The following is a 15,381-nucleotide window of genomic DNA, read 5'->3' on the forward strand; positions in this document are numbered from 1 at the left end:
TGCCCCGACATGCCTGTTCCCGCGCAGTGTGACAGACTTGGCTGCAGCCTGAGGCAATCTCGCCTCAATGCGGCCTCATTTTGCTGGGATTGTGTGTCAGGTGAGGAGGGCCGGGATCTCGGCAGGACCCCTGGGAAGCAGTGACAAAGTGCAGGTGGCTGGGTCGGCTCCCGAGGCCATTAGAGTAGTTGGCAGCCATTTTGACAGCACATGCCGAAGTGCAAGCTACCATTTCAGAGCCCATGGATTCCCCTCCATACTTTTTCCAGTGGGAAAGGACCCTGCTGCTGGCAGGGGACTGGAGAGGGTGGTCTCAGGTCTCAGGTTGGAGTTTATCAGGACTTTTCCTCCTCGGACCTGGAGGCCCTTTCCACAGGCTTTGTGCTTCTCCTTCATAAGGCTTATTTAGCCTGGAAGGAGTTAGGAGCAAAGAGGCCTTTGCTTAGGAAGTCTTGGATGACCAAGAAGGCTAGAGGGCCTGTGGAGTCAGGAAGGATCCTGCGGCAGGCCCCGGAGGAGGGCAACTCATCAGATAGCATGGATGATTCTGACCAGCTCCAAGGGCGTCCGGTGGCACAAGAACAAGGATCCTTTGAGTGCCCTGGGAGATCCGACACAGACCCTGGACCGAGACCCATTGGTGGATTTGGAGGATCCCCATGCAAGATATGAATGCTCAGGACTCTGAGGTATTTCCGGTCATGGAAGATGATGACCTGCATGTGGTTTGGCTGTTCCGCAAAGAGGAACTGGGTCCATTGATTCCCCAGGTTCTGGAGGAGCTGAGCCATCAGACGTCCAGGAAGAAGCAGACAAAGGAGGAGTGAATTCGCTCCTGGAGAGATTGTGGGGGCCTCCTACTGCTTTTCGTTGTCAAAAGCAGGTGAAGAAGTTGGTGGATTGGGAAATCTCCTGAGGAAGGCCTGAAGGTCATGAGAGCCATGGGTAAATTATATCTCTTTCTGGAACAGACCTTTGAGTTATAGGGAATTCCCAAGGTGGATGCAGCCGTTTCGGCGGTTACTATGAAGACTACCATCCCAGTGATGGGAGCGGCGGATCTCCAGGATAGGAAGCTGGAAATTCTGTTTAAGCGGTATTTTGAAGTCTCAGCTTTGACTCTTCGAGCAGCAGTGTGCAGAAGTCCGATACAGAGAGCCTGTTTGTCCTGGGTGCAGAAGGCACATGACAAGCATTCAGGAATGGCATCTGAGACAGCGCAGGGGGCCCGTTGAGGTGGGAATGGCCTACGTAGCTGATGCTCTGTACGACATGGTACGGACTTCTGCCAGGAGTATGGTCTCAGCAGTAGCGCGCTCAGGCTCTTGTGACTATGAAATTGGTCGGCGGATGTGTAGTCTAAGGCCCAGCTTTCTAACCCCCTTTCAGGGGGAAGCTTCTCTTCAGAGAGGATTTGGAGAAGCTCATGAAGCAGTTGGGAGAATCAAAAGGCAATAAATTGCCTGAAGACAGGAAGGGTCCAAGGAAGTCCTTTCTGCCATGATACCGGTTTCGTGAGTCCAGGAGATTTCGAGCAAGCAGAGCCCCTGCACAAGCTTCGCAGAAGCAGAATTCAGGCAGACAGCAGCCCTTTCGGAATCAGCACATGTCCCCTAGGGCCAATGGGTCCCAAGGGGGGAATGGAAGTAAGGTCAGACAATGAAGGTGTGATGGTCCATTGCTCTCAGGAGGCTATTGGAGGGAGGCTTTCTTTTTTTTATGAGGAGTGGACCAGAGCAACATCGGACCTGTGGGTCCTGGAGGTGGGAAGAGACGTTTACGCCTTAGAACTTTCTCGGCTGCTCAGGGACATCTTTGTAGTCTCCCGGAGTAAGCAGGAGGCGGTGCAGGACATGCTCCCGCAATTACAATTTCTTTGCGTCATTGTTCCAGTGCCCCCTCTCCTGAGGGGGCAGGGCTGGTATTCAATGTACTTCGTGGTGCCAAAGAAGGAAGGGACCTTTCGGCCCATTCTCAATCTGCAGAAAGTGAATGGGTGCTGAAAGTCTTCTGGGTGCTGCAGTTTCAGATGGAGATGCTGCACCCAGTGACAGCGGCGATGCGCATAGGGGAATGTTTTAGCATCCCTGGATCTGTCGGAGGCCTACCTTCATATCCCTATTTGACCCAATCATCAGCGGTTTCTGAGATTCATGATTTTGGGAGAACTATTCCAGTTTCGTGCTCTTCCCTTTGGGTTATCGATAGCGCTGTGCACATTCACAAAGGTGATGGTAGTAGTGGCGGCCGCCCTCGAGAAGGAGGGCATCATGGTACACCTGTACCTGGACAATTGGCTCATCCGAGTGAAGTTGAAAGTAGTGTGGTCGCTCAGTCCAGCAGGTGCTCCAGCTTCTGTGAGGGCACTTGACTGGGTGATGAACCTCACAAAGAGTCATCTGAAGCCGACTCAGTCCTTGGAGTATCCAGGGGTTCGCTTCGATACCCGTCTGGGGAAGGTGTTCCTGACTTCAGAGTGAGTCTTTAAGCTGCAGAGTCAGGTTCTTCGGCTGCAGACCTTGGCAATGCCCAAAGTCTGGGATTACCTACAGGTCCTGGGGTCCATGGCTTCTGTGCTGGATTTAGTGCCATGGACTTTTGTTCACATGCGTCCTCTGCAGGGGGCGCTGTTATCCCTCTGGAACCCGCTGTCTAAGGAATTTCAGCTTCCATTACCATTGCCAGAGGAGGCCAGGTCCAGTCTGTCTTGGTGGCTGTTGTGGCACAGTCTCGAGAAGGGAATGAATCTGGAAATGCCCAACTGGGTACTTGTAACCAAGAATGCCAGCCTCTCCAGTTGGGCGGCATTTTGGGGAAATCGGCTCAGGGTCAGTGGTTTCCAGAGGCAGCTTGGTCGATCAATCGACTAGAAACCAGAGCAGTGTGCAAGGCCTTGTTGGCGTTCCTTCCACTCATTCGATGCAAATCAGTACGAGTATTCTCGGACAATACAACGACAGCGTACATCAGTCGTCAGGGCGGTACATAGAGTCGTCTGGTGGTGTTGGAAGCACAGGGGCTGTTCCTATGGGCAGAGAAACATCTGGAGAGACTAGCTGCTTCTCATATGGCCGGAGTGGACAACGTGCAAGCAGACTTCCTCAGCAGACAGTGTCTAGATCTTGGGGGAGTGAGAGTTGTCGGCGGAAGCCTTCATCTTGCTATAAGCAAGGTGGGGCAAACCAGTGATAGATTTCATGGCGACTCTGGCAAATACGAAAATGTGTTGCTTTTTTAGTTGCAGATGGGAGGTTGGATTGAAGGATATCGAAACTCTCATTCAACCGTGGCCGACACACCTCTTGTTGTATGTGTTTCCTACGTGGTCGTTCGTAGGCCAGATGCTGCGGCACATCGAAACTCATCCAGGCAGGGTGATTCTGGTGGGCCCTGAGTGGCCGTGGTGGCCATGGTTTGCGGACCTTCTGAGTCTTATGGTAGATGGACCTGTTCGCTTGGCTCATCTCTCAGGGTTATTTCGTCAGGGACCCGTATTTTCAGACCGGAAGGATCGCTTCTGTCTAGTGGCCTGGTATTTGAGAGGCGGCATCTGTTTGAAGGGATATTAAGAGCCGGTGATTGCTACTATGCTTCAGGCAAGGAGGCCTTCCACTCTAATGGCTTATGTCCGTGTGTGGAGAGTATTCAAATCATGGTGTTTGCTGAAGAGGGTACAGCCCTTAGAGGTCCCACAGTTATTGGAATTTCTGTAATGTGGGTTATCTAAGGCAGTGGTTCTCAACCTTTTCCCCATCGAGACACACCTGACAGACCACGCTCACATGTGTGAGACACTGCTAATTACAATTTACGACGGAAATAAAAAAGAGGTCCAGTATTTTTATTGTTAAGAATGACACAAGAAAAAGATACATATTTTGTCTGAACAGAAATTGCATAAACAGTAAACATCCCACACCAAAACAGCACCAGTTTCCAGCACTTAACAGTAACCAACTTACCTAAGAAAAGGCAACACTGAAAATATTATACCAGGCTTTAAGACACCAATACATCTCCTATTAGGAAAACGGACCAAGTCAGGCTGCAATAGAGCCCAACACAGAAACTACACGCCAGCAGAAAACCTCACCTGAATCACATGTGCTGACCCTCACCTAACATAGAATAAAGAGACCAAAACGCATAACAAGAAGCTTGCAGAAAAAACTGAATTGGAAACCACAACAAGCCAGAGTCTCTGTATGCAGTGCAACAAAGGAAGAAAAGGAACATCACCCATCCTTATAAAACAAATCAAGAAATATAAAATCAGTAGCAATAAAACCATACTAACAAAAAGAACAGATTATTTCAAAACAGCGGATGAATGAAATATCCAATATTAAAAACTCATATAAAAAATTTCTAGATACCAATCAAAATAGCAGACACAAAGACCCACTAATGAAAAATAATAAGGGAGGGGGAAAAGCCTAGAGGTTAGAGCAGTGGGCTACGAACCAGGAGACCAGGGTTCAAGTCCCACTGTCGCTCCTTGTGACCTTGGGCAAGTCACTTTACTCTCCATTGCCTCAGGTACAAAACTTAGATTGTAAGCCCTCTGGGGATAGGGAAATCCTACAGTGCCTGAATGTAAACCGATGTGATATGTCTGTATATAGAAAATAAATAAATAACATTTTTGCTCTGCATACCTGGGAACGTTTGATATCCAGGTGCCCTGAGATTATTTTGAATTAGCGGGAGGAGGGATGGTTTGCTTGCAACTTTCTCCTTCCTCTCTCTCTCACACTGGCTCTCAGTCGCTCACATATACATGTGCTTTTTCTCTCTCACTTATATAGGCTCTTAATTACACACTTACACACATGTCTATCTTTTCAGGCTTACACAGGCTTTCAATCACACACAATACATGCTGTCTTTTTCTAACACACACTTATTCGCATGCTCTCTTTCTCTCATTTACACACAGGTGCTCAATCACATACTCACATGCTCCCTCACCTAAACCAGCTCTCAATCACACACATATGCTTTCACATGTACAGGCTCTCAATCATTCACATACATGCTCTCACACACACACAAGCACGCACGTTTTCTCATTCACTCACTCTCCCCAGAACTAGCAGCAGCCACCTCCACTTCTAACCCTAAAGGCAGCAGCAACCTACTTCATTTTCAGTCCTCGCGGAGAAAGGAGTCCCATCGGCCGTGGGGGTTGACGACATTCTTTGTTTTTCTCCAAGCCGTGCAGCTCATTCCTCAGGCTGCGCCTCTCTTCTTTTCTTCGGGCCTACGCTGCCTGCCACTAGCATGGTCTCTCCTTCCCACGCACGCACCCGCTGCTCACCACCTCCTCTTCCGAGCCGCAGGGGAGCCGGAAGGAGAGAGCATGCCGGTGCTGCTGACTCCAGCAGTCCTGCCGCGTTCCGCCCAGGCTGTCAGCATTTTAAGCCCAGGCGGAGAACCTATTTTGCTCGAGAGGAGGAGCAGCTGGGTCAGTGGGGGAACGGGAAGTGTGGTGACACACCGGTTGAGAACCACTGATCTAAGGGGCTGGCGTATAATTCCCGCCGGGTTCAAGTAGCAGCTTTGGGTTCTCTGTATGGCAGGATTCAGAGAAAGCTGCTGGCGTCTGATCCAGATGTGGCTCGTTTTTTGAGAAGAGCAAAGCATTTGCCATCCTCTAGTGCAGCAGATCTGCCCAGCATGGAATCTGAATTTGGTTCTTCGGGTGCTGTTTGGGCCCCCTTTTGAGCCAATGCGAAGGGTGTTGAAAGATTTAACTTTGAAGGCTGTTTTCCTGGTGGCTACCTGTTGAGCTAGATGAATCTCTGAGCTGCAAGCATTGTTGTGTAGAGAACCTTTCCTCCGTTTTTCGGACAATGGAGCCTTCTTATGAATGGTTCCTTCCTTTTTCCGAAGGTAGTGTCCTCTTCACCTTAACCAGTTGGTGGAGCTTCCTGCCTTTTTGAACTTGGTGACCAATTCTTCGATGGCTCGAACTTCACTTATTGGACGTGCATCATATCCTTTTGCGATATCTCAAGGTGACTAATCCCTTTCGGAGATCGGATCATCTGTTTGTCATGTTTAGTGGAGCAAAGAAGGAAAATAAAACTTCCAAAGGCATGATTGCTCGCTGGTTGAAGGAGATAGCGTCAGCTTACATCTGCAAGGGCCGACCGGTGCCGGAGAGGTTGCGAGCGCATTCCACTAGGGCGCAGGCGACCTCGTGGGCGGAATGTCAATTGCTTTTGCTGCAGGAAATCTGCTGTGTGGTGACGTGGTCTTCTCTTCACACTTTTACCAAACATTATCGTTTAGATGTACGCACTCCAGAGGAGGTGATGTTTGGGGAGAGTGTATTGTACTCAGTCTTTCGAGTTCCCCGCCCAGAATAGAGGGGCTTGGGTACATCCCACTCGTCTGGACTGATCCGGGGTACGAACAGGAAAGAAAAATTGGTTCTTACCTGCTAATTTTCATTCCTGAAGTACCACAGATCAGTCCAGAGACCTTTCCCTATCTTTCGAAAGACTTCCTTGCTTCTGGATGTTGCTAAGCTGAGGTTTGATGTAGACAGTGAGAAGTGTACATAGTTGGAGATATGTTTTTTCTGTTAACTCAAAAGGGCCTAGTTCCAGGAGCACCAGCTTTGTCTCTGTTTGCCCTTAGTGTGGGTGAAGGTTTAACGTAATCATCTTGGCTTGAGTACAGGTCAGTACTGAGGGACTGCAGTTGGCACACTCAGTTATGTAGCAGTGCCTCAAAGTTTTGTTCTCTGCCTCCGTTTGCTGGTAGAGATGCATAAACCCACTCATCTGGACTGATCCGTGGTACTTCAGGAACGAAAATTAGCAGGTAAGAACCAATTTTCTTTTGGCAGGGGGTCTGAGAAGGGATTGTTGCCAAACGGGCCGATACAGTAAAAATCGCGGGAGAGCGGGCCAGCACACAGGTCACTCTCCTGTGCGCGTGATACAGTAAATAAATGTATTTAAATTAGGGTCAGCAGCAAAAAGAGGCGCTAGGGACACTAGCGCGTCCCTAGCACCTCTTTTTGGACAGGAGCGGCGGCTGTCAACGGGTTTGACAGCCGACGCTCAATTTTGCCAGCGTTGGTTCTCGAGCCCGCTGACAGCCACGGGTTCGGAAACCGGACGCCGGCAAAATTGAGCATCTGGTTTTCGAGCCGCGGGCCCATTTTAAACTTTTTTTTTTTTTAAACTTTTGGGGCCTCCGACTTAATATCGCCATGATATTAAGTCGGAGGGTGCACAGAAAAGCAGTTTTTACTGCTTTTCTGTGCAGTTCCCTGGCGCCGGCAGAAATTAACGCCTACCTTTGGGTAGGCACTAATTTCTTAAAGTAAAATGTGCGGCTTAACTGGCATTTTACTTACTGTATCGCACGGGAATACCTATTAGGGCCATCAACATGCATTTGCATGTTGCGGGCGCTATTAGGTTTGGGGGGGGGGGTTGGACGCACGTTTTCGACGTGCTGTTACCCCTTACTGAATAAGGGGTAAAGCTAGCGCACGTCCAATCATGGGTTAACAGTGCGCTCCACCGGAGCGCACTGTTAACCCGCCTGTATCGGGTTGAAAGTGTGTGCAACGCCCCTTACCTCCAGACAATTCAGGCATAGCCTCCCACTGTGTGCTGTATTCTAGGGTCTGATGAGAATCACCTGCACTTCCTGAAGCTCTTTTATAGGCCAGGCAGCCAGCACTTCCTGTGTGCTTGGACTGATGTCTAGTATAAAAGGACGTACAGCATAACCACTCAGCACCTCAGCAACAGATCTCCTGCTGTGCTCCTGCCCACAGTGCTAGTTGCTTCATGTTCCTGTCTTATTCCTGCCTGCCTGTGCTCTGGTATTCCTGCCTTGTTCCAGTTGGTCCTGCCTTATGTGCCAATTTTCCATCCAGCCCTGCCTTATCCATGTCTCCCTGGTCTTCAGCTACTCCTTGGCTTCACTCCTCAGTGACTGTCTTTGTCTGCTGCCTGTCTCACCCCCAGCACAGACTCTGATCACTCTTGCTCTGCCATTGGCCTGCAGCCTGCCATGTGGGAGAGAGCTACCTCACAGTACTCCCTCCTCACACTGGCCCAAAGTCCACATTGTGTCATGTTAGTGTGCATGTTTGTGTAAAATTGGGAGAGGGTAAGAGATGAGGATCAGGGATAGGTGGCAGGGGTGGGGAGGATAGAACTAGAGGGCCAGGGTAGGGAGGTGAGGGTACATGGAGAAGCAGGACTGAAGCTGAGAAAATACTTTCTTCCACTGTCTCCTATCCCACTCCCTCCTGATCCAGAAACCTCCTTCCTTCCTGATCCTAGATTATTTTCCCCAGTCTTCCCCCTTCTCCAATCCTAGATCCTTTCCCTTTTTCCTTGCTCACCCTTTCCTCTTGTCCCTTTTCTTTGCCCTCCTTTACTGTCACCTTTCCCTCTCTTCCCAAGCTTTCTCCCTCTTCCATGCTAATATCCAAGATTCCTATTTGCCCAAAATTAGTACAAACGCACAAGCAAGGTGGAAAACTATTGTATTTTTGTGATTTATCAACTCTTCTCCAAGTTCTACTCTAATATTTCTATTTATAGAGAATTAAATACCAAAAGCCGATGATATCAACCATGTTTTTACTTTTCTCCTTCAACTCACACAGTAGACTATTCCTCAGACTAGGAATTGTTGTTGAAAAGGACCTATTTTGTAAACACTTTAACATTCAGAAGCTGTAAAAGATCCTGCTTAGCTGAGGGCAAACTCCTACTTGCCCCATACCACTTCAATCTCCCTTTTAAATGAGGGGACCTATACTCATAACATTTTAAATGCCAACAAGTTTTTACATTTACCAACGTACATTCACAGGTAGCCAATGTAATCCCTGTAACAGAGAGCTTACAGAAGTCCTTCTAGTGCTGCTCGTGATAATTTCAGTAGTGGTCTGAATTAATTGCAATGTACGAATCAATTTCCTTGGAAGCCCCAAATAAAGAGCATTGCAGTAATCTAAATGGGAAAGTATAAGTGCATCGGCCACTGATTTTACTGCTGATAAATCTAAAGGCCTTAACTGCCTTACCATTTTCACCCTAAGTACTCCATGCCAAAAGCACAATATGCCGCCTCATACTCAACCCAGAATCTATCACGATCCCTGGAGTTCTAACATCTTCCTTGGGGACCAAGTCAATCCATTGGTATATCACTGGCCACCAAATATTGCCGTTTTTGAGGGATTCAAAAACAGATATTAATGTGCAAAAAAAAGATAATTTATGTAGATGTGCTTTACAATCTGTTCTTGAGCTACTATAAGAAACTAAGGGCTCTAACTACTAGTTTTATAGAAACATTGTCCTTACTGAGTAGGTTATAGCTTGGTATAGCTACCTCCCAGTCATGGTTCTCTGTGTACCATGTGTCTGACTGCCATTATATCCAAACCAGCCTCTTCCATGATTGCCTCCAGATCTCAGATCTGGAATTTTATTTTCCATATTACAAGTATTAGTGTATATAGCATTCTAGATATTGACATTTATTTCCATTTTTCTACAGATGATATTAAATGTTTTACTTGGTTTTGTTATCTCATCCTTGATCATGGTTTCTATCAAACTGTAGCTAATCTGTTATTTCTGTACAAACTAAAATGTTAAAGGCAATTATAGCACATGCAATATAATCACTGGAACAAACATCTGAACAATGAGTTAATATAACAAGTTTTGAAAATTTTAAATTATAAAATTTATATAAGGCAGTAACTACAACTTTCTATCTCTTTTCCTAGCATATTACTACTCCAACCAAAGGGTTTCTTTCCCCAGGATCTCGTAGCCCAGGATTTAAGAGCTCAAAGAAGTGCTTGGTATGATATACTTCAGTTCACTATAAGTAATGTTACCAAATTAGGTGACTTACCTTCAGTAACAAAACAATATTCAAAGAATTTTAATAACTTTATATCAATTTTATCATCAGATTACAGAAATGACCAAAGAATCACGTTTATCTCCCAAAGAAAGTATTTACCCCGCATTGGTGAATTGTACAGCACCAGTTGATATCATTTTGCCACAGATAACATCAAATATGTGGTAGGTAGACTGCTTTTTAAGCTTTCAGTGGAATCTTTTAATTCACTTTAAAGGATTAAAGCAACAGCACTCATTTTTAAATGTTTTTTTCAAGTTGGGTTTTAGGCTGCATTTACTGAATATCTTGACCTGAAATTTGAATAGTGACTTGCATATTAATATAAATTGAATAGGCTTGAGAAGTTCAATTTAAAGTGGTGCCCAGCAATGTTTTTTGTTTGGAAATGAGATCTTAAGGTGAATTATCCCACAAGGATCAACACTATCAGCCACACTATTTAATATCTACCTTCTTCCACTATGTCAATTTTTTACTAGTCTCTGCATCACTTATTTACGCCGATGGCATTCAACTTCTCATACCGGTAACTGATATTCTCGATAAAGCCTTCAATCTCGCTGCCTCATACCTTAATAACATAAACAATCTCCTAAACCAATTGAAACTTTGTCTCAACATGGACAAGATGGAATACATACTCATCCAAAGAAAAACTCCCACAAATATATCAAACAACTCCATTCAAATAAATAATACTAACATCACTCAGTGACAAAGTGAAGGACCTAGGAATCTGGATAGACTCAGAACTGAATCTAAAAAAAACACGTATCGGCAAAGGTCAAAGGAGGCTTTAACAAATTATTGATACTGAAATGCCTAAAACCACTGCTAAATCATTCTGACTTCCAAACCATCCTACAATCCTTGATCTTCTCAAGCTTCGACTATTGTAACTCTCTGATGTTAGGTCTACCCAAATCTACCACCCAGCCTCTCCAAATCCTTCAGAATGCAGCAGCTAGAGTTCTAACCGGAAAAAAGAAACATCACACCTGTCTTAAAATCACTTCACTGGCTTCCCATAGACAAATGGATAGAATTCAAAACACTATCCATACTCCACAAAACCATACATGGGAATGAAGTCAAATGGATCAACGACGATATACACACACAAATATCTCGGCGCAACACAAGATCTACAAATAAGGCATTATTAGAAATTCCCACAGTTGCAGAAGCTAAACTTACTACAGTACGCGAAAGAGCATTCTCAATAGCAGGGCCGACCCTCTGGAATACACTCCCTGAAAATCTAAGACTACAAAGTAACATCACAATGTTCAAAAAAACTCCTCAAAATCTGGTTATTCCAACAAACCTACAAAGAAGGCATCGGATAAGCTAAACAAAGTGGTACCACACATATCACACACTTAATCACTATCCTGTTAAATAAGCCTATCCAACATTACATATGGTTAACCAATGTTCGTTAAATCTCATGTAAACTGCTTCTAATTCTTAATACTTCTCTAAATAGCTTATAATTCTCTATTACTTCTTCCAAACTTTATAATCCCACAATGCATCTGACATGTATACTATTGTTTTTACTCACAATTTATATCCTATTTACGTTCAATCACAAATTGTATCCTATTTATGTTTGTTTCATTGTACCTGTTTGCTGTTCCATGTACTATTGTTTTCTCTTGTAAACCGTTGTGAAGGCCAGCTCCAAACGGTATATAAAAACACTTAAAAAAATAAATTATAGGTTCATATCTTCTCTGTTTACTGATTAAAAATTGCATCTTTTACTTAGTTACTGCAGGGTAAAAATTGCATTTTAATTTAGGATGATTCTTTCTAGAGTGAACATCATTGGGCTATACCTTCTTATCTCGAGTTGTCTGGTCCAGAAATAATTGGTATAAGCTTTACATTGTTCTTTACCTATATATATCACAAAAGGCCCAATTTAAGAAAAATTGACTGAGCTGACTGAAATATAGGACTTTGCTTAAAATATATTTAAAAGCCCTAAACTTTTTCAGAATTGCAAATATATTCACTGTTTTGGATCCAGTTTCTGAAAAAAATTAATCTCTAGCTATGTGTATACTCTGGACCAGCTTTCCAAGTGACTGTGCTGGAAATATTCCAAATGGGTAGTTTAGAATTTTCCTTTTAGTATAAATATCTTCTCAAAAAAGGTCAACTGTTTTGAAACACACAGAAATTTAGGAGCATTTCCTCACCTATTACCAAAAGGTCCTCCTGTAGCTATAAATTCTATTTGTTTCCCTCAGCTTTCTCGCTCTTCTGTAAACCCACAACCCCGTCCCATCCATTTTTAAATTTAAGTCTTTATTGAATGCCAGTGCATGTTACAAAAACAATTGCCTTGAAGAGATGCACTATTCATGAACAAAGCATTCATAATCGTTTGAGAGCAGACATTAGCCATTGTTTACAGTTCTTCCTATGAGAGGTAGCTACAAGCTGTCTAAAATTATTTGCTTATTTATATCTGGGCTAAGTATATTTCTTGTCTGATTTTGTGCCTTTGGGAGAGGGTTATTTTACTTGTGAAAAAAAGTCCTAAAGTGTGTATTGGGGCTGAAAAAAAAAAAGGTTCCATAAGTTTTACCAGTGTGTCTAGGAGAGGAGGGGCTCTTTGTAGAATTTCATTGCTCTAGAGACCAGCATTTGGGAGCGGACATTAGCCATTATATACAGTTCTTCCTGTAAGAGGCAGCTATAAGCTATCTGAAAAAAAAAAATTCTAGCAAGTAATCTGAACTGTTTATTTCCTTCCTCCCTCCCTCCCCCTCTACCCATCCAACCCTGAGTTTACTTTTCTTATATAGTGTTCCCTGGACTCCTAGATAATTAGCTTCAATTACTTCATCTCTCATAGTAGTTCCTTACAGCTCAGATAGTTGTAACTTAAGCTGTCATATTGCTTGCAAAAATTGGTTTTCATATTCTACCCATTAATCTTTACTGACTAACACATACTTGTCGTTTTTATTTCAAATACATATTAAAAATCTTTGCTAGAACCTACATTTTACCTTACCTTATCTATATGATTTTAAGAAGTTAGTGATAATTTAACAAAATGTATTTAATTCAATGTAACAGTTGTGGTGCTTATGTCCCAAGTCCTGTCATTTGGAGAATCAAAGGTTGTCCCTTTTTCCTTCTGCTCTCTGCAATTAAAATGGAGCTGATTCATCTAAGGGAAGAATTGTCCAGGTTTCAGTTAACCTCCTCTTCCTTGAACCATGCAATATCTCTCGCCCATCTCCCACAGAGGTTTCAGAAACCCAGGAAAAATGGTTTACAGTGGGCTCTGCTAAAACAAAACAAGTTACAGACAGACACCCACCTTCCCCAACTTTTCAGCATCCTGTGCATCATCCCCCACTCCCACAGAGATGTCAGACATCCAGGATTCAAAAACCCAGGAAAAATTGGATAACAATGGGCTCTAGCAGAATAAGGACTGTGATAGACACACCCACTCTCCCCACTGTTACCCCTACATAATGGTTTTTCTACGTTAGAGAATGAAGAAAACTCAGCAATAGATTTTGAAGTGATTTCTAAAAGTGAAGTCACCCAATGCACCCAGAAGCCCTTCAACAGAATCACATTTCATAAAAGAAAGCTGCTTCTGCTGGGGAGACTCCATCATCAGAGGAACCAATTTGGGAGCACATTTTGATGATGATACAACAATTAAATGCCTTCCAGGATCCTCAACTAGTGGAAATGCAAACAGTCCAAGTCATTGAAGAAGAAAGTAGTAACCTTGATATCAGTGTTATCATCTATCTGGGAACCGATGACCTCAATAGAAATGGCATCCATGAAGTACAAAAAATTTCCAAAATCTAGGGAAGATAAGATACACTGAATAGACTATTGCCTTTTTGGAAGTATTACCTGTTCATGGAAAGGGAAATGAGAAGCTATGCCATATAGATCATTTCAATTCCTGGCTCAAAACCTGGTGTACAGAAAGTGGTTTTGAATATATTGGAGGCTGGGGTCGTGTATGGAACAGTAAAAGGCTATATAGTAAGGATGGCCTACATTTTTCTGTAGCAGGAAGGAAGATGCTAAGTGAGAAATTCAGGTCATATATTATCAGACATGTAAATTGAAGAATGAAGGTGGCAGGAGATGGCCAGTGAAATTGACCTGTCACCCCCAAGCAATACAGGAAGTGGGAGGAGAAAATAAAATCAATCAGCCCAAAAAAAAACAAATGTGTCTAGGAAGTGCAACAAATCAAGGGAGAGAGAAAAATTGGGAAGCTATGACTACAAATGCTCGTAGTTTGGGCAATAAAATCCCCCAAAAAAGACAGTCAATGATAGCTTACTATAACAAACTCAAGCACTAAATAGATCTATTTGTTTAATATTTTTCTAATTATTTATTCATTATGAAATTTCTCTTACAATTTAAACATCATTCAAGAGATAAATCTATCTACTCATCTATTTCTAATTCCCTGATATCCACCACATGAAAAACAGACACACACATCATCTATATCCCACAAGAAGGGGAAAAAACCCCGAAAAACACCTGAAAAAAAAATACATATACAACTGTTAAAAAGGTTTAAAAAAAAAGTCCCAATAGTTAAGTTCAAAAGAAGATCTATCAAACAAAGCCTCCGGAAAAGTCAATACTATGGAATTCCTTTAACAAGTAGCAATTCATTCCAAAGAGTTGATACGCCTTACTCTGCCTGCACTGCCATTCCCAAAATGCAATTACAGCGTACACAGGCTAAATCGTTTAAGGTCCTTTGGTCCCGACTCCACGCTATGTCGGACTCAAGCTTAAGTATAGTAAAGTGTGTACTGTCCCGACTTCATACATTCATATATAGGAGTGGAGGAGTAGCTTAGTGGTTAAAGCAGTGGGCTATGAACCAAGAGACCAGGGTTCAAGTCCTGCTGTCACTCCTTGTGACCTTGTCACTTTACTCTCCATTGCCTCAGGTACAAATGTAGATTGTAAACCCTCTGGGGATAGGGAAATACCCTACAGTACCTGAATGTAATCCACTTTGAAGCGCTGAAAAAGTGCGAAAAGCAAAATATAAATCTAAATATATCTCCGCAGCTGAACAGACTCCAAATGTGGCGGCAGTGGCAGAATCAGGTGAGAATGTAGCGATTTTAAAGCGTCCCCAACTTTTCAAACCAAACTCGCTCCAGGATCGCTCTTGAACACTTCCATGCGCTGAGTTGAACAAACAGTCATGGTCACCGCACCCAACATTGCAGTATTTCAGCAGCAACAGCTGCCTGCATTAGGTGACTAGCACAATTATTCTAAAACCAAGACAAAACATAAAATAAATATCAATTTTGTCATATACCAGACCAGAAACACAAAAGACAGGACACCACGACTGACCCCAAGCAGTCCATCTTAACCAAACTGTGATGAATGGTATTAATATCGTGT

At 43.8% G+C, this 15,381-nt stretch overlaps 1 protein-coding gene across 3 annotated transcripts in view; it reads left to right on the forward strand.

Annotated features, from left to right (window-relative positions):
• RIF1 (replication timing regulatory factor 1) overlaps positions 1-15,381 on the forward strand; it is a 438,203-nt gene that overhangs the window by 366,154 nt on the left and 56,668 nt on the right. For all 3 annotated transcript variants that reach the window (XM_029605462.1, XM_029605460.1, XM_029605461.1), the window contains exons 32-33: positions 9,785-9,862; positions 9,976-10,091. In XM_029605462.1, coding sequence (XP_029461322.1) covers positions 9,785-9,862; positions 9,976-10,091 — 194 coding nt within the window. The remainder of the gene's footprint in view (positions 1-9,784; positions 9,863-9,975; positions 10,092-15,381) is intronic.

Source organism: Rhinatrema bivittatum, chromosome 6, assembly GCF_901001135.1.
Source record: "Rhinatrema bivittatum chromosome 6, aRhiBiv1.1, whole genome shotgun sequence".
NCBI lineage: Eukaryota > Metazoa > Chordata > Amphibia > Gymnophiona > Rhinatrematidae > Rhinatrema > Rhinatrema bivittatum.